This window comes from Erpetoichthys calabaricus, chromosome 9 (genome assembly GCF_900747795.2).
Source record: "Erpetoichthys calabaricus chromosome 9, fErpCal1.3, whole genome shotgun sequence".
Lineage (NCBI taxonomy): Eukaryota > Metazoa > Chordata > Cladistia > Polypteriformes > Polypteridae > Erpetoichthys > Erpetoichthys calabaricus.
In genome coordinates, this window is record NC_041402.2 from 175,980,477 (window position 1) to 176,006,684 (window position 26,208).

Below are 26,208 nucleotides of genomic sequence, written 5' to 3' on the forward strand. Positions count from 1 at the left end.
TGTTTCCTGCCTTGCACCCTGTGTTGACTGGGATTGGCTCCAGCAGACCCCCGTGACCCTGTAGATAGGATATAGCGGGCTGGATAATGGATGGATGGATGGAAACTAATCATCCACAGTAGCTCTCCAGGACTGAAGTTGGAGACCTCTGGTTTAAACACATCATAGGAAACGTGCTGTATCAATAATATGTATGTATTAATATTATCATGATTGGTCATTCCTGTTGATGAACAATTGGTTCTAATTTCAGTTTTTTTAAGAGACTCCCCATAGGTCAGTGCCCACTTCTCATCTCAGACGGTTTCTCCCATGGTGCCCTTTAGAATTGCAAGGTTTCTCATCTAGCCGAAGAATGGCCCCTAGGGTCTCTGTTAGCCACTTTCTCGCACATCTTTGTGCAATAAAAGATGGCATATTACTGTAGCATTTCTTCATGGAAGTGAGAGACTGACAGTAAAATCAGAATGCGTGACCGTGTTTGTTCTCTACAGGTGTAGTTTCAATAGACTGGATATGGTTGAGAGCTGCTTCATCACATCCTTCAGTTGCGTACAATGAGGCTGAATGGGTGAATTCTGGGTGTGTCTGCTCCTGTTCCCTGTCTTTATTTGCGCCAGGACACAACAGGAAGTGGCTCCGGAGCTCGGAGTGTTTGGGGGGGGTGGTGTTAGAATTTGCATAGTGCAAAGGAACAAGCGATGTGAGCACCTGCATGCTGCCAGACTGGTTTTAATGTCAGGTGTTGTGCTTTGAGGAGTACTTCAAGTGCGCATTGCTGCAGGCGTATGGTTTAGTCACAGCCTTAACTCCAGCACAATTTAATGTTCACCAGTCTTGTCCAGACTGGATCATTCCTCTTGACAAAGTTATTTTTTTCTACATTATTTATGATTGTCAATATCAATAGTCATAAAAAATGTAAATGATCTCACCCACAATACTTAGTGGTTTTATGTTGACTCATTTGCTACCTTCTCCTTTACGAAAATAATATCTGTGGTGCGGCCAAGTATAACTCTGGAATGTAATAGCTGAAGAAGATGGCATCCCCTTAGGGTTCCATTGACTGGCACAAAGTTCTTCACTGCATGGCAACACCTCCATCCAGTCCTAAACCAAAAGTGAGCCCACATGCGAGCGTCCGACAATATGAAACTCTTCTCAAGCCAATAACTACACTGGGGTTCCACCAGGGACTTGCATGATCTTCACTATAAGCCAAAACTTTAGATTCATCTTTCCTTTTAAGGATTCACTCATCACAGTCTGGAGTTTTGATACCTAATCTGAAGGAATATTTCAGAGCTGCCGGTGTGTGTTGACTTAGCTGCACCAGCAGGGTGGGGTGGTTAGTGGTTTGTTTTAGAGGAAATGATACCAAGATTTGTAGATTAGTGACTTTGTGTCTCTATGTGAAAATCAATCTGGATATCAGCTTTCCGTCCTTACTTTCTCTGTGGGTTCCAAGCCTCAGCTTGTACAGGGAGGCCACATTGGTCATTCACCTTACAATCACTCCAATGTTTCAGATCAAGACTGAGGACATCTGCGATTCTCCACAATCCATTTCCAACCACAAGATCTGCCATGTGTCTCCTAGCCCTTCACTGCCTGGGGTAAGCTGGGTGTGGTGCCATTTCTCTGCTCCCCCTTACTATCCCTTGTAAGGTGGGCTTCTGAATGATTTGCCACTGTTTTTTCTCTCTCTCTCTTTATTTTTATGTCTGTCTGTCTGTCTCTGTTTAAGGAAATTCAGCCTCTTCACCAACTGGTTTTGGTTCCTGGCCCTCACTTGCAATCAGCCTCCCAGTTCCTGATTTCACAGCCTCAACCAGGTCATCAAGGTATGGAGAGATTCCTTTGATTGACCTTTCTTTCAGAAGTAATCTGACGATGAATTGTCATTTCTACGTCCTGAGCAGGGATGAGGTCTGTATACAACAGACCTAAATCCTGACTGCCCCCTGACTTTGGCAAGTGGAAAGATGTCAACAACTGGTTACCTATCTGCCCACTTTTTTCCCCCCACTTACAGTTTGTTTTTTGTTTTTCTTGCCTTTCAGCTTTGCTACAGTCCAACCTCTTGCCACTCACCTCCCAGCCACAAGGAACGCTGCTCCCACACCAACCTGGATTAGGCCTGACAGCACAGGTAAGAGCCCCATAGCTGCTGCCAACTTCTTCTCATCAATACATGCAAAGATTTTAAGAGGGAAGATTCATCGGCCGTGTCCTTGTGACTTCTTACAAGCAACATATTTGAAACCAGTAGGATCCCAATTATAGTTCAGGCTGTGAGCAAGATCCTTAACACTTCTCAGTTACGCTCTGTAATGAAGGAGAGAGTTGGAGTTGGAGAGAGCCTGCTGTTGCCTAATAGGACCCCCATGTAGTGACAAGTAGAAATCATAAACCCATTGGCTTCCTTATAGCTCAGCTGGGTAAGCTAGTGCTTCTCGATTACATGGCCCCGTGTTTGTGTCCAGGACGTAAAGTGGGCCCTTTGTGATTTCTTATGCATGACACTTCCTGGTATTTATTTTTTTTCTCTTCTGTTTATATAATTGCTGCACCTCCCAGTTTGCTGCCATTCTTCTTTCCCTCCCAAGTCAGTCATCCTTGCTGTGCTTCTCTCCACTAATTTCTCAGTTGAGCTAATAATTCCCATTATCACCTCTTGTGTTCACCCCTTCTTCCCCCAAGTTTTATCTAGCATTTCCTTTCCTCCCAGTCCCAGTACAGACACTTGTTTTAATTGTGGGCATAAAGTTCTGTCACCCCTCCACCCCAAATTAAGTTCTGTCTGCCATACTGTTGAACCAATGTAGATGCTTGCCTCTACACCACTTCTCAGTTTAGAAGCCAGTATCCTTTTCCATCTGTTCATTTCCATAACCTACGTAAACCAATATGGGCCGGACTCTGTGCCAGCAGAAGTAGCTGCTATGAACGAAGCCTGTCTTTTAAATGTATTCACAGCTACATCCACAATTGGCCAATTCAGTCTCCAATCCGCTAAGCCCACACATTCAGTGTGTTTTACAAAACCAGGATCAGGTGAGTAACCCGATTAAGGCAGAAACCTGCTGCCCTAAAAAGCCCCGTTTACATGCGCAAGTCCACTTATGGAGTCGTCCTTTTTTAAAACACTCCAATGTCGTTAAACTGGACAAAAAGGGGTTAAACGTCTTCATTGGCCACCATGATGCCAAAAGCGAACATGGAGCCTGTGTCTCCTGAGCAGTGTGGGAAAGGTTACTTTTTAGAATAACTTACAGTAGTGATATTACTCATTACTTAATGAAAAAACGTAACACATTATGTTATATACTGTACAGTAGATACTTATTACAAAATGCAATGTGCAACAGACAGTACTTTATTTTTTATTCTTTTGCATGAAGAGCTGCACATTTGACTGCCCAGCATCCTTTGCCCATATATGAAACAAACCAGAAACAGTCAAAATGTCATTTTCTTGTGTTTTATAAATACATTTAGTCCTGCATATGCTACGAAGTAATTCACATCCATCGCCTTATTACATCCTCGACCTGAAACCCCAATGATATTGCGGTTTGAACACTGGCAGTCGCATCACCTGGTCATGCTGTTTCAACATATCTGCAGCAAATATCGGGATGACCACTAAACTGACGCGTTTCTTGTAGGTTTATGTTACCGGATTGCACGCGGCTCACTCTTCTGCTTGGCTGTTTGATTGGATGCTGCAGAAGAGCAACATACCCATACGTGTGATCCTTGACTTGTACCCGGTGCTGCTGGGATAATAACACAGGTGTTTTTACTTCAATAAAATAAGTATAGAGTTAGGTTACTAGTTACTTCAAAGAGTAATTGGACTATGTAACTCACGTTACTTTTATCACATTAACTCCATAACTGCTCTGAGATTGTGCTACTGAGCGTAACACTGTAAGTTCATCTTATTAACTTACATTTAACAATTTCTGAAATCTGGAGACAGACAATTTCAACCAGGACAAAGAATAATGCAATCGATTGAATATTAGCCTCAGGAAATTTATCTTGTGGACGCCTACACCATTTTCTACCCGTGGCTGCAGGATACAAGTGCAAAGCTTACAGAGTGCAACAGACATGCACAGACCACAAAATCCTTATCTGTAACCCGGTTAAGGGTTTACATGGCCACATAACCGGGTTACTTTGTGAGAAATCTACGTGGGGTAACCTGGTTTCTGAGAGACTGATATCCCAGTTTCTCTAACCATGTTTCTATGAATGACCGGGATATTAAAGCACATTTAAAGGCACTCATTGCTATTATTTGAGAGGGCAGGGCAAACAAGTTGAGGGCCAAGAAATGGACCATAGTAAAAAAAAAATATGGAATAGTTTGTACACAAAAAGTCAAACCAATCTTATGTTAAAACCAAAACAGAACCCAGAAAGCGTATGTGCGAAGCAAAAAGATTCTTTAACAGGCACTCGCTAATTGTTTATCTTGGAGATCAAGAAATGGCTGTGCAGGACTTTATACCATCTCATTGATGACATCATGTGTTGCCCGCTTCTGGGTCCTTTTTGGGGAACATTGTGGTAATTGTGCTTCAAAATGGCTGTATCCACGAGAACAAAATGGTGCCAGAAAATAATGCCATAAAATCTAAACTACAAGAAAACTCAACTGAAATAAAAAAACTAATGCTGGAAATGAAATCAGCACCTCAAAAACTATAACTGCCCCAAAGTAGTGGAGAAATATTACTAAGCAAGAGAGTGAAAATTTAAAGCCAAAGTAAACTGTTCACAAAGTGAATTCTTCTCCTCCAAGGAGAGCAGAAGACCTTACAGACTCTACACAGACACTAGCTGATCTGGGAACTGTGTCCAGGCTTGGCTTCTGATGAGATGGGATCGCTAACCAGTATGCGGCAGAAATAAGGCAGTGTTGGTTAAAGATGGATCAAGAGATGAATGATAAACCATAGATGCAGTCAAATTCAATACTGGGAAATCTCAGAATCATCCATCCATCCATTATCCAACCCGCTATATGCTAACTACAGGGCCATGGGGGTCTGCTGGAGCCAAGACACGGTGCAAAGCAGGAAACAAACCCCGGGAAGGGTGCCAGCCCACCTCAGAGCAATCTCAGAATCAGACATAACAAATTTGACAAACGAGATGAGGCCATTCAGTCCATCAGGCCCGGTTGCTCAGTTGATAGCTAAGTTATCCCAATATCTCATCCAGATCCTTCTTAAAGGTTTTCAAGGTTTCTGCTTTAACTCCATGTCTCAGTAGTTTGTTCCAGATTCCCACAAATCTTTGAGTAAAGAAGTGCTTCCTGGCTTCAGTCCTAAATTTCATTTCCTTAAATTTCCATTTATGTCCTCGAGTATGTGATTCACCGTTAGGCTGAAATAATTTTGATGGATCTACTTCATCAATGCCTTGAAAATTTTGAAGATCTAAATTAGGTCCCCCTTGTAGCGTCCTCTGCTCAAGACTAAATAGGTTTAATTCATGAGTATTTCATAATATGACATGTGCTTAAGTCCTGAGATGCACAAGTGCTGTATGTTTTTCTTCTTTCCAAAATGTTAAATTAAACTCAAAGGATTGACAAGTCATTTAACCAAAAAAAAATCACACCAGGACTGCACACAAATATTTTTAGAATTTATCCACAATCTCGGATGCTATCAAGCAATGCAGAGTTGGCTTTTAGAGTGCGGCACCAGCGAGTCACACATGAAACCTTTGGAAACCATACCCCTAGTGACTGTGTGATGCATCGTGGTAATGAGAACACAAAGAAACGAAACAGTGGATTGGTAGAACAAAAACATGATGATCAAAATGATCAGCTTAAGTCCAGAGGCAGGTAACTGTAAAAAAAAAATAATAATAATTATACATGGAGAATCCTTGATGTACAAAACCTTCAAAATGATCAAAAATACCTGACATAAAAATGTATTGAAAGTAAAAATAAAAGTAATTTTGTTCGTATCGTAGCAAATGCTACTCCAGTTAAAATTCTCTTACTACTATTTCGGTCAGTATCTAGCCCTTCGTCTCCCAGTTTAGTCACTGGTTAGTAAGTGAGGTCCTGTTTCTTATTCTCTCTGCTCAGTACATCCTCCAGTTCCCATCTTGTCCCCAAGTTGGATCCCCTTTGCTGGGTGGCTCTCTGTTAGTCTTTCACTAAAAGCTGCAGGCAGGATCCAGCACATTGTTCGTTCCCACAGTGGTGGCCATTCAGAAACCTCCTGCTTGTTTGAACTCTGCCAGAATGTCACTTTATGTGTGTGTCTGTGTGCGAGATCCTCAGGCTGTTTACCTATTTCATAGGCTTTTCAAACATGGCTGCTGTGTCTACAAGCATACTGATACCTTCAGGGGGCTCAGACAACATGCGTGGGAAAATTTGAAGGTCTGTACATCTAGAAGGACATTCCAGGCTTTCTGGTTGGTAGGCAACCTTCATTTTAATGTGCCAGAACTCTGGGTGGACCCACTTTAGTGTCTTATTAAAATGTTTTCATCCTGTCAGTTATAACATAGATAAAATGGGAACAAACTGAGAATAGGGGCTACCCATGTGTAGCTATTAGTCTTTTACCTGTAAAGAGGTTTGTTAGTGGTACATGGCACCACAGATGCACTGTAGTCAACACCTGTTCTAAAGTTTTACCCATAAATCAAATGTTCATCCAAATGTAGAAATAATAATAATAATTCATTACATCTATATAATAAAACACCAAGAGACTTAAAGAAAGGTGAAGGTCCTTTTGGGAAGTGGGAAGACCCCTCTTAATTTAGATTATCATACAGGTGTCATAAGAACCCATGAGCATCTCCTGTGTACACTGTACAAAGCGAAAGAGTGATGGTTCTCATGATCATCGTGGGATAATACTTGAGCCTCACAGAACTCTTTTTAGTGCAATCTGAGGTAGGAGTGGCGAAGTGCAAGGATGTAGAAGGAGTTGGCCAAGGGAGACAGATCTTCTACTGGGTTGGCAACTTCAGAACTACAAAAGATAGGCACGTTGAATCCTCTGGCTTTTTTTTGCAACCCTTTCCTGTGATCCTCTAGGCTTGTATGAATAATCACACCTAACATAATATTTGGTCAATAGAGAACAACACCTGGAGATAAGCTAGCCAGTGGCAAAACTAGCTAGAAGAACAGGAGAACATCAAGCAACACAGCCTGGCCCCCAAGTAGGTAACCATCTCCCCTCCCACAAGGAAACTATTATGTTAAATTATTATCTTCATCACAGCTACTCCCTTATGACAGTAAGCTTAACTCAGAACAGAATTAAGAATTTATATAATAACTAGTAATACTCAGACCTCTGATCCTCGTGCAGGTCACTCCTCCGAGGTTGCTGCCATCTTTGTTGTACAGATCAATCAGCCCGTGCAATGTCCTTCATCACCATCTGATGCCAGTATGGTTCTTTTCATGACAGATATGCTGCATGCTTGTGTGGCTACTCTTGTCAGCCTTGTGTGTCCACATCACCATGTAAAGGACCTGAAGCTCCATAGCTTATACCTCCATCTCTTTGGTCGCATATAATATTTTGTTGCGCTCAGAGTGTATGATTTGCATTTGCAATAAAATGATCAGTCAGCTTGTACAACATTCATTGTCAGTTCCTGTTCAGCCAGAATGCTGTCACTTGCCATGAGAAGGACGTGAAGTCCAGTTTTGTGCCCACATTCAATTCTTGTGCCGTGTTACATGTATCGTGTTATAATGTCTAGGTTAAGACCATTGATCAAGGTTCAAGGCCCAGTGGTTCACAAGCTTTTGTGCATCAGACAGGCAGTCTTTAGCTTTTAAGATATATAGTAAGAAAACATGGGCTCAACAAAAGAGTGCTGGGCAGTCAACCGAGAGACCCATTTAATAAGGTCAAAAAATGAGTTAAAGCAAATGAAAAGGGTCACAAGGCTGCAAAATACAGCAGTGCTGTCTAAGGGTACGTAGAGAGCGCCTAGAGGGTCAGGTTGGTCTCCTGGCTCAAAGTAAATGCTGACTTCCAGTAGCTGTGGTCCTTTTATATGTTCTGTACAGAATGTGATGGGAGATTATGGTAGAGGTAGAAGTACTTTCATGGCTCTTCTGGTCCTGAAGCTTCTGGACTGCGGACAGAGAGGAAAGATGCTTTAATGCTGGTGCCACCTCTTGATTCGAGTGGTAGTGCTTACCTTTCCAGGGCCCCAAAGATAACTCCGACTAACCTGAACTGACCCTGGAGGAGGAATGATGGTGCTGTGGTTGGCACTCTAGAATCTGCTTTCAGATCAAAGCCTCATTGCCCTCTGAGTGGCATTTTGTGAATTTTTCCCTTTTTCTCATGGGTTTTATTGTGAGTGTAATTTTCAATAAACTGGCATACCATCAAGTAGGTGGAGAGCTGGAATACCCTCTGGCCACAAGCATATATTGGAATAAGTGGTCATGCAGAAGGAATGAATTGATCTTGGCCTGCTTTGTTATCCAGTGTTGGTTTCTGCCTTGCACACAATATCGTTGAAATAGACTCCCACCATAACACGAGCATATTTTAGAATTAGCAAGTATGGAGAATGAATGAATTGATAGTAAACTGCCCTGACATCCAAATAGTTTCTGTTTTGGATCCATCGCTGTCAAAAAATAGTTGTGATGAGTGATGGAGTCTATCCAGGGATATGTGAACATGGAGTCCGAATGAATAAATTCAGGAATTGATGCTGGATTGCCTTGCCATGCAGAACTGGGTTTTGCCTTGCACCCAGTTTTGCCAAAGTAGTCTCCAGCCCCCATCACCCCCATGTATTGAGAAAAAAAAAACATGGGCAATAAATTGATATTGGACTGGCATCCTACGCAGTATTGATTGATTGGAAGCCATGAAAATGCACACCGGCCTCTTTGAGCCTCTAATAGAAAGTTCAGAAAGTATTTGGATAGCTGATTGAATTAATATTGCATTATGTTAACTTCGGTTTGAATAAAAATTTCATGAAAACAAATAGCAGTAAAGTAGTTTACTTTTTAGAATAGTTCAGAAGTTTAATCAAATGGTGTCTTATTTGTATTGGACATCAATTCCTTGTCACTTGCTAATTTTTTGTAGACCTGAGATGAACTGTAAATGAATTGATCATTCCTCACAGTGCTGGGCTTGAAGGGTCAGGACCCCTCGAGTATCCTGTCTCAAATCCACTGTGAATGAACAGCAAACCCTTTAGGGGGCGCCATTGTCACCTAACTTTGCAATATACCAACCCACTCTCTCCAGTTTTTAACTGGTAAAAACACAGTAAGTGCTAAATTCACTTTGTAGGTGGTCCCCACCGCCATTTTCTCATTAAGGGCTTCAAAAGAAAGCATTTGTGGTTCTCCAGTGTTTGATATTTTGTTGTGTGTGTTTTTTAATGCGGCTTTTTCTATTTTAATATTCATATCTTGAGGACAGATGACTTTTACTTAGAATTGTTTGTCATCTTTTTACATATTTAGTGGTTTTAAAGAGTATTCAGATCCTGCCACTTTTTTGCACACTTTACTGTCTTTTACATTTGATTTTCAATGAATAAATTTGCCATTTTATATGAAGGAGAGATTTTGGCTATTAATAAATTTGCAGGGAGGCACGGTGGCGCAGTGGAAGCTCTGCTGCCTCGCAGTAAGGAGACCCGGGTTCGCTCCCCGGGTCTTCCCTGTGTGGAGTTTGCATGTTCTCCCTGTGTCTGCATGGGTTTCCTCCGGGCACTCCGGTTTCCTCCTACAGTCCAAAGACATGCAGGTTAGGTCGATTGGCAATTCTAAATTGGCCCTATTGTGTGCTTGGTGTGTGGGTGTTTGTGTGTGTCCTGCGGTGGGTTGGCGCCCTGCCCGGGATTGGTTCCCTGCCTTGCGCCCTGTGTTGGCTGGGATTGGCTCCAGCAGACCCCCGTGACCCTGTGTTCGGATTCAGCGGGTTGGAAAATGGATGGATGGATAAATTCGCAAACTATTCTGAAAACATTTTTCACTTTGTGATGATGAGTTATTGAGTGTAAATTGATGGGCAAAAATTACAAATTAATTTATTTAAAATGAAATCTCCAACACAATGAATTGTGCATTGTGTCTGGATACTTTGGGCCTACTCTAAATGAGTGCTGTATATAATAAATTTATTCTGTCACCTGTGAAAATAATCTGCTTCACTTTCCTCAGACTGTGGGCCGGTCAGGCCTGACGGGGACATCGTTAGATGGTCACTTGGAAATGCCTCCTCACCTGACAGTCCCCAAGCACTTGGGCATACCGACTCAGCCAGAGGAGCCGAGCGACTTGGAGGAGTTGGAGCAGTTTGCCAAAGCATTTAAGCAACGGCGGATCAAGCTGGGCTTCACGCAGGTATTTCTTCTATTTTGTTTTATAACTAGGTATGCCATAACCAAGAAAATAAATGAAGTTCTTCCTTCCTTCTTAAGTCTATCCATTTTCTTAATTTACTTTCACAGCCATACCTTTTCTCTCTTAAGTTCACATTGTCAAATCCATTTTGGGCCACGATGGGCCTATTCCAGTGGTACTGAACACAAAGTATGAAGTAACTGTGGAGAGGATGATGGTCCATCATAGTGCCAACTGTAGTATGGATGCAATTCTATGTGTGTATTTTTGTGTGATTTTGGGTTCTTACATTGATAGAATCTTACTCTGATGTTTATCATGCACTTTAAATACAATTTTGAAAAGTCTGAATTAGCATAAGCCGCTCTAACTCAAAATGTTCATTAAAAATGTGAGGATTTACTTCATGGGGTTGCATATTTGAATAGTAAAATGTACATTTCAGATTAAATTTTAAAAGTCATTTGTCACCCTCTGACAGAGGTCCATAGAGAGCTAAATAACAAATGATGATAACATTTAATAACATCATCTTCATAATCACTGACCTTGACATAGTCTAAAATGATACCCCACTTGCTTGCGAACCATTCACTGGTCAAGAGTTCTGTCTTTACTTCAAAAGTGTGGCCAAACAAGAGTTTCCTGTTTATGGACTTTTTTAATTTATTTGACAATTGTGGTGTGGGGCTGGGGGTGGTACCCAGCCGGGACACACAGAAGGACCGGAGGAGGGCTTATGCCTCCTCCAGACCACAAGGGGGCGACTGCCCTGGTGGCTTTGGGGACCACAGGAACTGAGCTTGGCAGCTCAACCCTATAAGGGCCCGTGGTCATCGCCAGGGGGCGCCCCGATGCCTGGAGAGCCCTGGTCCTCAGTACTTCCGCCACAACCAGAAGTACTGGGGGGAAGAAAACCAGGGACACCCGGAGTGCGAGTGCTTCCAGGTGCGCAGCCGGTACTTTCGCCACACTGGGGAGTGCCGGCGGAAGATTATCAGGAGACACCTGGAGCATGTCCGGGTGATTATAAAAGGGGACGCCTCCCTCCATTCAGTGGCTTGAGTCGGGAGCGGAAAAGGACGGAGCTCGGGAGGAGAGGAAAGGAGGCGGCCTGAAAAGAGAGAGAGGAATTGTGAGTCCTGGACTTTGGGGGTGTTTTGGGGTTGTGTGCACTGTAAATATTGAAGAGAATGATTAAACGTGTGTTGGGTGATGAACTATCGGTGTCCGCCTGTCTGTGTCCGGGCCAGTTTCCACACCATATTTTAGCAAAATACATGCTTTTTGCACATTGGGCACATGCAACTGGATGACATGACGTGAGGATTGTGAAACTTGAGTAATGTGAGATTTTTTTCATGAACACTTTTATGCTGTTTGCTATTGTCCTGCATTGGTCACAGTTGGCTCGTGTTCTATCAGAAATATTATTTCCGTTGTCCACGAAAACATGAACTTAAAAGTTTTTCTTGGTCAATCACTACAAACTACATGGGCTGTCTAACATACACAAAAATATAATGTTTTGGGTGTCACATACATTTAAGGGCATTTCTCCTGATCTTCTCCCTACATGTAATCTTTTGATCAGCCACTATAACTTAATCACCATACTCCTCTGTGTTCTGAAACATACTGTTTGTGCAATCATCTGCAACTCCTTACAGTTTTCTAGAGGACGTGCATTTGTTCTTGTAAGTTTCTGTCTAAACAGCCTCCCCAATCCTACACACACACACACACTCATCCAGGTGAGATCTTTTATGTCATTATCAAGTCCTTTGGATCAAACATTTGCCCATGCTTCTTTCTCCACCGTTGAAATCACATAGTTATGGGGGAGACTGCATATGCAGAGTGGCTGAAATGGAGCAAAAGACCTCCAGATTGTCAAAAGCCCAATTAGTGGCTTCAGGTGACAAACTTCTGTTTTGCCTTAATGGTCTAAGTTGGCTTTTTTTCCTAACTACTCACATGGGATCTGCTCCCCAAGGGAAGAGATGCCAGTTACATGAGTGGCATGACTCAGATTTGTCAAGGAAAAGCAGTGTGAGAAGAGTTCTCCACATAGGGCAATATTATGTGAGGAGAGAGTGTTGCAGTACTAATACTTGAAGATGTTGGTTTGGATACTCTCGATGGATGGACAATCTTGTTGGGCTGAATGGCTTGTTCTTATCACAGGTTCTAATAGCATTGTCACATGTACAGCATGCAGTGTAGCAGACTCAAACAAGTCCACTGCAAAGATGAGACAACCATGTAGTCAGAGGCCCAATTAGTCATTTGAGCCAACTGAGTTCTCTTTTAAATTGACTAGCTGAGATGGTTGCTCTACACATTCTACTTGGTGTACAAGCCCAAGTGGGGCCAAATGGTTATTGGAGTGGTGCCCAAGTGAAGACAACCCAGCTACACATTGTGATGGAACAAAGTAAGATAAAGTCTGTCTGTCAGTAAGAATCCACTTATGAAGAATCCATATCAGTGCTAGGAAGAGGAACTCAGTGGGTTCAGCTAGAGAATGATCACTGCTTTGGCTGCAAAAGATCACAAAAATCCGACACATATAAAGGCTTCTCTTGCCTGGGACAGATGTGAAGGTAGCTTGGGTCTGGTAAGCATGAAGTCCAAATGACTTACTTGATTGGCACATACAGTTCTTCATTTGTATAAAGGGCTTGGTCCCTAGCCCAGGTATCTTGAGGGGGCCATGTTGTTCCTCTACACTGTAGACCTTTTCCATCATTCACCTCATTTTAATTCCTTATATCTCTCTCTCTTTCTCTTTTGCCTGTCCAGGGAGACGTTGGCTTGGCCATGGGGAAACTGTACGGCAATGACTTCAGCCAGACGACCATCTCACGGTTTGAGGCTTTGAATCTGAGCTTCAAGAACATGTGCAAGCTGAAACCACTTCTAGAGAAATGGCTGAGTGATGCAGGTAAACAAAAAAGGAAGAGTGTAAAACCACTGCCTCTCTTGCTGCCCTGAACCCCTTAGTCTGAGCAAGCGTCTTTGTCTTCTCTTCAGAGAACTCCCCCTCAGATGCCATGAGCAACACTTCTGCTATGCCACCATTGATTGAGGGCTTTGGGCGAAAGCGCAAAAAGAGGACGAGCATTGAGACCAACATCCGACTTACCCTGGAGAAGCGCTTCCAAGATGTAAGCATGAACTTAGACTTCCAAAAAGCCAATTACTTCTTGTGACAACTGAAATCTTGAATAGGACACTCAGTGTTAGGACTTGCCACTGGACGATGGAGACAAGCCACTAGTTACACACTCAGATAGACAGAAAACACTGTGTTTGTACCAAGGGTGAAGTTTATCTTCTTAAAGAAGCACATGAAATCTAGAAGTATTGTAACAAACAGCCAAAACCACCTCCTCAAACACACACAAAAAAATCCAAAAATGACACAATTTGTGACTCACAAAAGATAAGAGAGCAGTCATAGCGAGGCATTCTAAAGGCACATTACAAGGGTATTTTGACACCATCCATCCATCCATTTTCCAACCCGCTGAATCCGAACACAGGGTCACGGGGGTCTGCTGGAGCCAATCCCAGGGCACAAGGCAGGAACCAATCCCGGGCAGGGTGCCAACCCACCGCAGTCCTGCAAATCATTTGAAGCCTAAAACGTATAATTATCAGTGTGTCAGATTTTCTATTAAGTTTATTATTAAATCAAACAGTGCATGATGTAAATGGAAACAAGCTAGATGGAGAACTGCTGGCTGCTTTGTCATTTAAATTTTTTTACTAATAGGGTGCCATTAAAAGACTGAATGCAGCAGTTTAAAATTGAAATAAGCAATTAAGGGTGGGAAACCTTAACATGTGAAACCACTAAAATGAAGTATCATAATGTCACTTAAGCAATAATTGACTTCTCATTAAGAAACTGTGTTGGAACAAAAACCTGCAGCCACTGCGGCTCTCCAGGACTGACTTTGCCCACCCCTGTTCTAGAACATGTACATTAAAGAAACGTGGTCTCCTCAGAAAGAGAGTCTGCTCTGTCCTTTCTTCTGTGTTACAAGACCAGTTCAGCCATTAATTGATGAGGACTCCAACTACTTGCAGCAGTGCACCACCTCCTCGTCTACAACCTAAGTAGTGACTTGAGTGTAGATGCTGTTTGGTGTGGTGAAAGTCAATAAGCAGTTCCTTGTTTTTGCTGATGTTGCATTGCAGGCAATTCTCAAAGTTCTCCTATTGTCTTTCTCCCAACCCCCCTTGTCAACACACCCCATTAATGGAGAATCATCTGAGAATTTCTGGAAGTGTCATGACCTGTAGTCCTAGGTGTGCAACTTGAACAGGAAAGGAGACAGGACTGTTCCTTGTGGTGCTCCAGTGTTGCTCACAGTCCTTGCGCCTCTCAGATGGCATACAGATAGTCCCTTATGCAAGACACCACAAGCTTATCCACCTGCATGTCCGTGAGCTTACACCTTAACAAGCATGGCTGGACGGTTTTGGAGAAATCAAAAAACATAATCCTTACAGTGCCACCTTCTTTGTCCAGGTGGGAGGAAGCATCATGGAGCACGCAGAAAATTGCATCTTCCACTGCAGTTTTTGTCCAGTAGACACATTGAAGTGGGTCCAAGTGGTCTTCGACTGGAGGACTCACATAGTCAGGGACCAACCTCTCAAAGATCTTCATGCTGTGGGACACACGGGCCACTGATCTGTAATCGTTAGCTGATAAAGGCACCTGCCTTTGTTGGAACTGGAACAGTGCAGAGTGCCAGGATCTCAATGTGCCAAACCTGCAGATAGAAATGCAAATCTTTCGTGGAGGAGTCATACTGTTTGAGACTTTGGCAGAGGTGGGTGCTGCCCGTTCAACAAACAGAACCCTGATTTTGCATGAGACTAATATTTCACTTGATACCATCCGGCCCATTTTGATTTTCCATATTGTACAGATATTTGCACCATGGTAGGCCAACCATTGGCTGGCTGTGGACAGTAAACTTCACCATTCCCTCTCTGACATTTGGTGCTACACCTTGAGATAGTAACATAGTCATTTAGTAGCAGACATGGTAGCCACAGTGGCTTTATAGGAGCTGGAAACTCAGTGGTGAGGTTTTAGCAGCAAATGGGGCTTTTGGATCTTTCGTTGAATTTTTATCTTTTTCTCCAGAACCCAAAGCCAAGCTCGGAAGAGATCACATTGATTGCAGAGCAGTTATCCATGGAGAAAGAGGTGGTACGGGTTTGGTTCTGCAACAGACGGCAAAAGGAAAAGCGAATCTGCTGCCCTATGTCATCCCCTGTGAAGCCCCCTATCTACAACTCTAGGCTGGTAAGCAGATATTTCAGGTTATGATGGGCTCAAAGACAGTATGGCCCACTGGTGGTGAGAGTTTCTGGTTTAATTACCGCCACCATCTCCCTGACCTTAAGTGAGTCACCAAACCTAACCTGCTCTCCAAGTGCAGAAACACAACAGTGAAATTTGTTAGTCACTTTGGTAAGCAACGTGGTGCCCAAGTGGCTAAAATAGACACATTTAAAGAATACTTCACCCAAAAATATTTTGTTACCCCATGTAGTTTGTGGTGATGGCTGAGAAAAAAATTTAATCTCATGTTTTCATGCAGAATTAAAGAAAAACATTTGTGGTAAATTGGAACCCACCCAATGGCACCCCATGCAGTACAACAGCAAACAATGTGAAAAATGTTCATGGAAAAAAGAAAATTTCACGTTAATGATGTTCCATAATCAACGTGTCCAGTCATATGATCACAACACGTGCAGTTACGCGTGGAAAAAGCAGCGTACGTTGTAAACGGACAAACACATTCCCATTATTCTGTACTTCTGAATTGAGGACAGGCCTCTTGACCAATGAATTGAGTGGAGAGTATGCTCAGTACGTGAGCAGGAGTGACCTGTCATTCAGATAGATAGATAGATAGATAGATAGATAGATAGATAGATAGATAGATAGATAGATAGATAGATAGATAGATAGATAGATAGATAGATAGATAGATAGATAGATAGATAGATAGATAGATAGATAGATAGATAGATAGATAGATAGATAGATAGATACTTTATTAATCCCAATGGGAAATTCACAATATGTATATATTATGTCTATACATAATATATATACATACATATATATAGATATATAGATATGATGACAGTTTGCTTCTGATGAAGAACTGGTTGATATTAAAATTAGCTTAAGGTATCAAAAGCTGACACTGAAGAAAACTTGTCTCATGTAAAACTTTGCTATCTTTGGCGAGGTATTTCTTAGGAAATGTCCAAATGTCTGCATCTGCTAAATTTCAGTTGCCAGCGTGCCTTTTGAATCGGCACCACTACTTGAATGGAAAAAAACCACAGTGGTCACTGATGTCTTCCAAGACTGAACTCCAGAACTTCATCTCCACTCTATGATCCTGTGTTTATCTTTATTGTTATTTTTTTTTTAAACAGAGAGCACAAAATCAGAAGGGGTGAAAAGTTTCCAGCCCGACAGAACTGAACATTTTAAAGCTGCTTAAATGTAAACGCTCTACAGCTGGGGTTTTTACTCCAGGGTCTGCTCTCTCTTTACAGAAGAAACATAAGAAATCTGACAAATGAAACGAGACAGTTTAGTCCATCAGGTTCATGTGTTTAGCGAAGCTGTCCCAGTACCTCATCCAGATTCTTCTTAAACATTGTCAAGGTTTCTCCTTCAACTCCATGTCTTAGTAGTTTGACCCAGACTCCAGCAACTCTTTATGCAAAGAAGTGCCTCCTGGCTTCAGTTTTAAATGCACATCCCCTTCATTTCCACTGATGTCCTCAAGTACGTGATTCACCCTTCAGCTGAAAGAGTTTTGCTGGATCTGCTTTATCAACGCCTTTGAAGTTTTTAAATACCTGGATGAGGTGTCCATGTAGCCTTCTCTGATCGGACTAAACGGGTTTAATTCTCTGAGTCTGTCACAGACGGACGTGTCCTTAAGTCCTGAGATGCTCCTGTGCAAGTATTGTTATGTCATTCTTGTAATGTGATGACCAGAACTGCACACAGGACTCCAGTTGTGATCTATACCAGTGCATTATATAGTGCAAACATAGCGTCCCCTAATTCAACAGTATCAGTATTTGCCTTTTTAATCACTTCTGCATGTTGTTTATGTGATGAAAATGTATCAACCTAAATCCTTAAGATCCTTTTCAGAGGACAGTGTCTATCATCTTGTATTTATAACTGATGTTCCTTTTGCCCACGTGTAGATCTTTGCACTTTTCTGCATTAAACTGCATTTTCCAAGTGTTCGCCCAGTTCTGTAGGTTGACCAGGTGATTTTGAATTTTTGTTGCTGCCTCCTTAGTGTCTGCCACTCCTCCAATTTTAGTATCATCTGTGAATTTCACAAGTTTATTAACTATGCTGTAATGGAGTCAATGTCATTAGTATAAATTTGAAAAAGTAACGGACACAGGACAGACCCCTGAGGGACTCCACTGATGATATTGTTCCATGTGGGACATTCTCCCCTTATCTATACCCTGTGTCTTGTGCCGGTTAACCAAGCAGAGATCCAGTTTTGTAGGTTGTCTCTGATGCCTCCAGCTTTTATGGTAGTCTGTTGAACTCCAGCTGCTCAGAAGCCCTGACATTTAGCACTTGATTCACTCCAACTCCATCCGCCTCACTGCTCTTTTCTTTCTTCTCCTTTACTGCAGGTTCCCACATCGGGGTCTTTCAGCCCACTGCCCATCCCACAAGTGCACAGCAGCACCCTGACTGCAGGTAACCCTTTGACCAATCATTTTTGTCTTCTGACCCAGATAATCACTTCTCTTACCAAGTTGCCTAATTCAGGGTTGTGGGGAGCCACCGGCAACAACATTGAGCATGTGGTGGGTATGCCAGTCTGTCACAGGGCACACTGTAGCACAGCTACATTCACTCGTACAAAGCCAGGTCAGCCACATTAAATACTGCGCTCAAGTGACATAATGGCACAGCTGGTGCTGTTACGTATTGAAAACATTTGGTCACCATTTCACATATGGCACTGTGGGTAAATGGTATGTCACCCGCCATGTTTCTCTGAGTTTTCTCAAACTGTCTGGTTACTGAATATAGCGGAAAGAGAAACCACCAGTGTTCAGGCCCGGTCTTAGGTATTATGGGGCCCTAGGCGAAAGGGGGGTCCAGGGGCCCCCCCTGGAAGCTCTGCGAAATGCGAGAAAATTAGACCAAGGAGACGTTTTCTTGTAACGTTACGAGGTCATCACCCTGCGTCCCTTTTTTGCCCGGAGTAGTTAGCTGATACAATTTAGCCAGTTTGAACTGTTTCCACTGGGCACCACATGGCGGTATATAGCTAAGCCCAGCTTAGTTTTTTTGTATTTTTTGTTTTTTTAGTTTTTTTGTCCTTTTTATTTTTTGGGATATTTGAAACTTTTGGAATGCATTGCGAGGGGAGGGGCGGGCCGGGGGCCTGGCCGCCGTTGATCCGGGGCCCCCCAGACGCCGGGGCTCTAGGCGGTCGCCTACTTCGCCTATGCCTAAGGCCGGGCCTGCAGTGTTAAATTAATACATGAATTGTATATGTGGAAGTAATGTTTATGTAAGCACAGTTAAGGCAGAAAGGAAGGCTGAAGACCTTACCTTGTCAGGTGTTTTATTTATATCAAAGAAAAAACATCAGCTACACAATAGCAGGACCTCTCCACACACCTCTCTGTTCTCTCACTCGAACACCCCCAAAACTGTTAGTCAAGCAATATTCAAAAAGGAAAGAGCCATCCATTAAACCATCTGTCTTCTTAACCAGCTTATCCAAGTCAATGGTACGGGAAAGATGGAGGCTATCCTTAGACCCCTCGCTGGTTTGATTGGTGAGTCGGAGGCAAAGTGGCCTTAAACCTTCAGCCAACAATTGCCGTACTTACGGCAGACATTGCAGATGCAAATTTAGAGCTTCTCGAATTAAAGTAGCTGCTTCGTACTGTAATTCGGCCCAACGTTTTCTTGCACTCGTGAAAGCCACAACTCTGAGCTGCTCTTTGCTTGACTTAGAAATAACTTTAACTCCGAGGCATGCGCACATTGCGACTGCGCCTCCTCAATTACCATAAAAATAAAAGTGCTAAAGAAGGGTTGCCAATACTGGGTTTTTAAACCAGATGAGTTGAATCGATCCCTGCCTGGTCTTCTGTTTTTATATATATTTACATTCGTTTGATTGTATATTGACATGGGGATGCTGCGGACAGTGAAGAAGTTCACTACTTCTATCGCAGTCAGTAACTGCGCAAGTCGGCACGGGAGATGCGGTCACCTCATTGGCTTGCAGCAGCGTCTCTCTTGTCCATCACCTAAGTATCACGTGACGCGCCCATTCTCTAACTTCGACAGGTTTTAAGCAACAGAGCATCCCACTCACAGGCGACAGTTAGTTTGTCATTGACTATAGTGTACGAGCATGCGTGCCCCCGTGTTCCAATTTAGTAGTACACTTGCAGTATTGCACTTTGCATCCCTTATTAACAAAGATGAGTGAATAAAAACATGATATGTATATTAATTTAAAAATGAATAACTGGCTGCAGAAACTTGAATTTAAAAGCTGGCTAAAAAGAACAGTGCTAATGGAAATAATAAATAGGTGAAAACAGTTTGGATTAAAAGTATTTTATTGAGTTTTGTTATCTTTTGTGTGTGCGTATGTGTGTAGAATTTGGGTTTATTTGAGCACGGGATCTTTTTTTGGGTAACCCTGCTGGCAACACTATGCCAAAGTGGTTCTTCAGAGCGATGCCATAAGGGCAGGGTTCTTCAATTATATCCTGGGGGCTGCAGTGCCTCCAACTTTCAGCTTCAACCAATTTCTTAATTAGAACCCATTTATTTATTACTAAAGCAATATGTTTTTTGGTCTTAGTTTTAGCTAACGGGATGTCACAATTCGAAACCTTTAATTGCCTGTTTTGGTTTTAAACCATTTCATGTAGTTTTTACATTTGCCTGTTGATAATGAGGTGTAAAGGACAAAGGAGCCACTATCTCTTAATGTGCTGTCATTTAAAACTGTGTACATGAGTCACAAAGTATCTGATGTGTTAATACAATGTTTAGAAATAAAGGAGAGAGAACAGAAGGACCAGAGCTGGTCCACCAAACACATGGATAATATTCTCGAAAATGAAAAGCCACAGGGGCGGCACGGTGGCGCAGTGGGTAGCGCTGCTGCCTCGCAGTTGGGAGACCTGGGGACCTGGGTTCGCTTCCCGGGTCCTCCCTGCGTGGAATTTGCATGTTCTCCCCGTGTCTGCGTGGGTTTCCTCCGGGCGCTCCGGTTTCCTCCCACAGTTCAAAGACATGCTGGTTAGGTGGATTGGCAATTCTAAATTGGCCCTAGTGTGTGCTTGGTGTGTGGGTGTGTTTGTGTGTGTCCTGCGGTGGGTTGGCACCCTGCCCGGGATTGTTTCCTGCCTTGTGCCCTGTGTTGGCTGGGATTGGCTCCAGCAGACCCCCGTGACCCTGTGATCGGATTCAGCGGGTTGGAAAATGGATGGATGGATGAAAAAGCCACAGTGTGATAAAGATTCATCTTGGAAGAAAGAAAGTACTAAGAATTAAATACCAAGTCTCATTATCAGCAAGGAGTTGATTCTAATTGGGAAACTGATTTGAACAAAAACCTGCAGCCACTGTACCAAACCCGGGGGCATAGTTGAGGACACCTGCCATAAGGAAACCATTTTTCGTTTGCAAACATAGCATCTACATGAACGTTCCGGAAAGAACCTTTAATTATTTAGATCCATGACAGCCTCAATAAACAACCATTAATAGATAATAAAAGATTTGTAGAAGCGATTGGTTCTTGATTTTAAAAGGACACAAACACATTAAATTCAGTTTTTCTTTAGAATCCTACTAAATACTCTACTATACATTAAAGACCACCGTTTCAAAACGCAAAGAACCAATTTCATATGCAAAGAACCCTTTACAGAATGAAATGGCGCTTTGTCATGTAATGATTCAACGAGGAACCGCACAACCCAGTAAAGTGCCATTAAAGAACCGTTATGTCGAAGAGTGCACCAGCGATTCACCAATCAAAACGCATTACTCGCTAGATCCCGCCCTCTCAACTTTGACAAGTGAAGACCGTTTCAATTTCGTGGTTCATATTGCACATGTCGTCAATGAAAGACAAACGCAACAAAATCACATTTATTTATGTACACACATCATTGTATTTGTATTTACAGTTACGCTTCACATTTATTTGTTTGCGTATTTATTTAATTTTGAGCTAAATATTCCTCTATACACAGCAACTCTTTGAACAGTGTTTTGTTATTCTGACACACTTCTCTCTGTCTTCCTGTCGATTACTTGCTCAGTGTCGTCCAGCTCGTCCCCGGGCAGTCCAAACAGAGAGTCTTCGCCTACAGGTATCTCGTCTTCACAGTCCCTTAACACTGCAGGGTAAGTCAAATATGGCCATTAAGCCGCAGATACTGTAATCGCACCCTAACTGTTTGTCCAGACAGCTATGTCCATTCACTTATTCACCTCTGCTTTGTGTTTTAGGTCCTGGTATCGGACGTGGAATCACCCTTCATACCTTCACTAAAGCGCCTCAGCAGCATTTTATCTCCTCCTGACAAACAGCGCCCTCTACCGAAGTCGCTGGATCCTCGCGCTGTTTATAGGGAAAGAGACCGCTGAAGACGGACTGAGCTGCGCGCACTAAAGGGTGATCGGCGCGGGTATTGGGGTCGGAACATAAAATTGAAAATGTGATCTTTTTAATTTATTTAGTTGCAAGCGGCGCTGGATGTGAGGGCTGGTTGCTATCAAAATGTCATTCTGTTTGTGTAAACATTTTTGTTTTCTTTATCCAGCTGTCACATACTGAGCCCCCAAGGAGGCGTGTGCACACTATGGCACGCATTAATTTTTGGAGAGCACGGATCATTTTTAATTTTTTTTTCAATAATAACAATAATAAGTGAGATTCACTTACCGCACCAGGTGAGCGTACTCTATTCATTTTTATTACTTTTTTTGGATAAACTGGAATGTTTACAGCCGTTGCTATGAAGGAAAATCTCAGCCCGGTTTGAGGCAGCCGCATATCTCCAAAGCCACTTTCCCTCCTTGAGGTGCACCCATGGCTTGGACTTTCAACGTGATTCAGACGACTTCAACATGTTAGATGCTTTATATGCTCCCGGTGTAACGCGGATCTCCTTTTCCAGCCATTTCTAGGCAAACCACCTGTGGTGACCATTAGCCAAAGTGCCTCAGGGACTTCACCATTTAATAAGTGCCTGACCAGTGGGTTACAGATTCTCAGATATTTCACTTCAGTGTATGCTACTGCTGCCCAACCATTTGTATATATGAGTAGTTTTAAGGGGAAACTGTCCCTCCATAGTTTGCAAGATAACTTGTAGACCACTGGGTGCTCTTAATTTGTTTGTGTGTGTTTATGTGACAAAGAGAATATGACCTCATAACACTTTGAAATGAAGGTGGGGTGGAGGGTGGGTGGGTTCAGGGATTGTGGCTTTTATTTTTCTATACTGTTCACTGTATTTTATTAGTTTTGCATTCTGAAGCAAGAGACTACAGCCCAAAGATGTTCCTCCAACATCATATGTGTGTGTGTGTGTGGGGTGGGAGTTGAGCTGTCCCTCTTATTTAAATGTAAATCCTTAATAAATATAAGGTGTTCATAAGGACATTTTTGTTTAATTCTAAGAGATGTTCACTTTCTTCACAAGCTTTTCTCTCTCCACTCTTCCTTAATACATGGACTTGAGGTGCTATGGCTGCACTTGATGGTTTTGTTCCACATTCAATAGATTATCTTTGATTGGCATTACCCACACTCCACTAGATTGGTTCAGATCCTACCTCTCAGGCCGCACTCAGTTTGTTCAGCATAAAACTTTCACATTCCAGCCCACCGCTGTTACTTCAGGTGGGCTTCATCCTGGGGCCCCTCCTTTTCATTATTTACCTCCTTCCCCTTGGTAATATCTTTCGTAAATATAACATTAGCTTCCACTGTTATGCTGATGACACCTAGCTCTATCTCACTAGTAAACTTACTGCTTCCTTTCCACCCTCCTCACTTATTGATTGCACAGCAGAAATCAAATCCTGGCTTTCTCCAGATTTTCTTAAATTAAATAGTGACAAAACTGAGGTTCTCCTCATTGGTACAAAATCAACATTATCCAAAACTGATCATTTTTCATTTGCTATTGATAATTCCTCCGTCTCCCCTTCCCCACAGGTTAAGAGTCTGGGTGTCATCCTTGACAGAACTTTATCCTTTCAGTCCCAAATCAATTACATCTCCCGGTCTGCATATTTCCAGTTGTGTAACATTAATGGTATTCACCCCTCCCTCACTCCCCACACCACTGCTATCCTTGTTCATAGCCTTGTCACTTCTCGTCTGGATTATTGCAATTCCCTTTTCTTTGGTCTTTCTCACATATCTCTTTGTAAGCTTCAACTTGTCCAGAATTCAGCTGCCCACATCATTACTAGAACCCCCTCTAGTCACCATATCACTCCCGTCTTGCAGCAACTTCATTGGCTTCCAGTTCAGTTCCGAATTCAATTCAAAATTCTCCTACTAACTTCTAAGGCTCTCCACAACCTCATCCGTCCATATCTGTCTGACCTCCTCCATGTTGCCATTCCCTCCTGTACCCTTAGATCCTCTTCCTCCATCCACTTGACTGTCCCCTTTGTCCATCTTACCACTATGGGGAGCAGAGCATTCATTTGGAACTCACTACCATCTGAGATTAGAAATATTGAGTCATTTTCACTTTTCAAATCTAAACTTAAAACTCATTTGTTTAAGACTGCTTTGTGTCTTTGATTACAATTGCTCTGTCTGATTTTAACTTTTGTATTTTACTTTTGTTTATAATCTGTGTTTTTTCTATTGTTCGGTGTCCTTGAGTGTTTAGAAAGGCGCCTACAAATAAATAAAATGTATTATTATTATTATTATTATTATTATTATAATGGATGAGCTTGTCCAGCAGCAGCAGTTTTTTTGTTCATTGTGCAGTCTATTGGTTTAAATGCTCCACTTTAAGATTTACAGCAGCATTTTTTAATTACACCGATCTGCAAAAAAAAAAAGTTTTTCTTTTGCCTCCATCAAAACTTTCTGGTGTACTTCATACTGAATCCAAATCTGGCAATAGAGTTACTCTATCACAGTGGTCTCAACCTTTATTACCCCAAGGCTCCCCAGAGAACCACATGAATATGTGAGAGACCTCTAAACAAAGGTGCACATTTTTGAACTTGCATTTATAAATAAAATTAAACTTGCTGCTATAGTGCTGATACATGGCATTTAAAATAGCTAGGATGATTTTAATTAAATAATTATTTTAGTATTGCATGCATAACAAAGAATAGTTCATTTCTTTAATTTATATAATAACCAGCGATTACCAAAATGCAAAATTTGTCACTGCAGATATTTTCAATAACAACACAGGTTGCTCACCACTCACTTGGTTTAAATGTTACTCTTTGAATGAATCATAAAATTATTATGCATTTCTGAAAATAATAAATCAAAAGTAAGTTAATTGCTGCAGGCATTTTTTCATAACTTAATTGCAGAAGCTATTTTGTTTTCCTCTAGATTCAGCGCTGGAGTGTTTTCCGTCTGCGACAGCCACATTTAACACGAGAGGACATTCAATGGTGTTTTCTCTCCACAGGCAACAAACAGGTCAGCAGAAAAGAGAAAAGCATTCTGTAGGTTAGGTTAGCCCAGCGTTTCTCAACCTTCAAGTATTTGCGACGCAAGTTTTCATAACAGTTTTAATTGCACCCCCCTAACATTTTTTTTGAAACCCTAATAAAATGTATTCCTATATTTTTTGCTGCCAACACACCGCTACAAGTTTAAAATTTCCCTACGAATAGCGAAACTACGCCACATATGGCAACATTCGCGTGCCCTTTTTTGTTACTTCGTGTTCCCACAGTCTGAGAACCGCTGGGTTAGCCTTTATTGTCACATACTTATCACCTACATTAATAAATGTAAGAATACACAGAATATTATACAACTAAAAAACAAAAAAAAATCCTCTCTTATTATTTAATAATTTAATTGATTGTGAAACTCATGAAAATTTGTACGTGTAGGATGGTGACATACGCTGAGGAAAAACACCTGTGTGGCTTTAAAAAGTGAGCACAGTGGTGGTAGAAGTGGTGTGAAGTCAAGCTACACTACTGGTCAAAAGTTTTACAACTTCTCAGTTTTTTTCAGCTTTTATGGAAATGCTTGCAGTTGAATTTTAATGTTTCATGAAACCAAGGCATAAAACAAATAAATAATGACAAATAAAAAAAAAAAAATAAGTCAAGGAATCACTAACAAAGTACAAAGGTTTATTCCAATTTTGGATTCATCAAAGTAGCCTGCACCTTTTACTCATATAACAGCCAAACTGTGGTAACCCTTATAATTCAGAATGCCAGTCACTCTGTGCAAGTCACCAACTCCGCCTCCAGCAGAAGAACCCCAGATCATCAACTGTCAAACATGGAGGAGGAAGTGTGGTGTCGCACACTGAGGAACCATCATCATCTCCAACTTGACGGCGTACAAACACCCTGCATGATGAACTGAAGATTTCAAATTTTGACTCATTGATCCATAAGACGTTCTTCCAGTCTGCAGCAGTCCTCTGCCGGTATTTCACGACCCTATTTTGTC

The 26,208-nt window shown here is 42.0% G+C and overlaps 1 protein-coding gene across 3 annotated transcripts in view; it reads left to right on the top strand.

Moving 5' to 3' along the window:
* pou2f3 (POU class 2 homeobox 3) overlaps positions 1 to 24,473 on the top strand; it is a 64,605-nt gene extending 40,132 nt beyond the window's left edge. For all 3 annotated transcript variants that reach the window (XM_028808415.2, XM_051932144.1, XM_028808414.2), the window contains exons 4-13: positions 1,533 to 1,619; positions 1,751 to 1,847; positions 2,067 to 2,155; positions 10,229 to 10,411; positions 13,217 to 13,358; positions 13,448 to 13,581; positions 15,582 to 15,743; positions 18,143 to 18,209; positions 21,827 to 21,911; positions 22,017 to 24,473. In XM_028808415.2, the coding sequence (XP_028664248.1) occupies positions 1,533 to 1,619; positions 1,751 to 1,847; positions 2,067 to 2,155; positions 10,229 to 10,411; positions 13,217 to 13,358; positions 13,448 to 13,581; positions 15,582 to 15,743; positions 18,143 to 18,209; positions 21,827 to 21,911; positions 22,017 to 22,059 (1,089 nt within the window). In that variant the 3' untranslated portion in view covers positions 22,060 to 24,473. The remainder of the gene's footprint in view (positions 1 to 1,532; positions 1,620 to 1,750; positions 1,848 to 2,066; positions 2,156 to 10,228; positions 10,412 to 13,216; positions 13,359 to 13,447; positions 13,582 to 15,581; positions 15,744 to 18,142; positions 18,210 to 21,826; positions 21,912 to 22,016) is intronic.
* Positions 24,474 to 26,208: the final 1,735 nt, after the last annotated feature.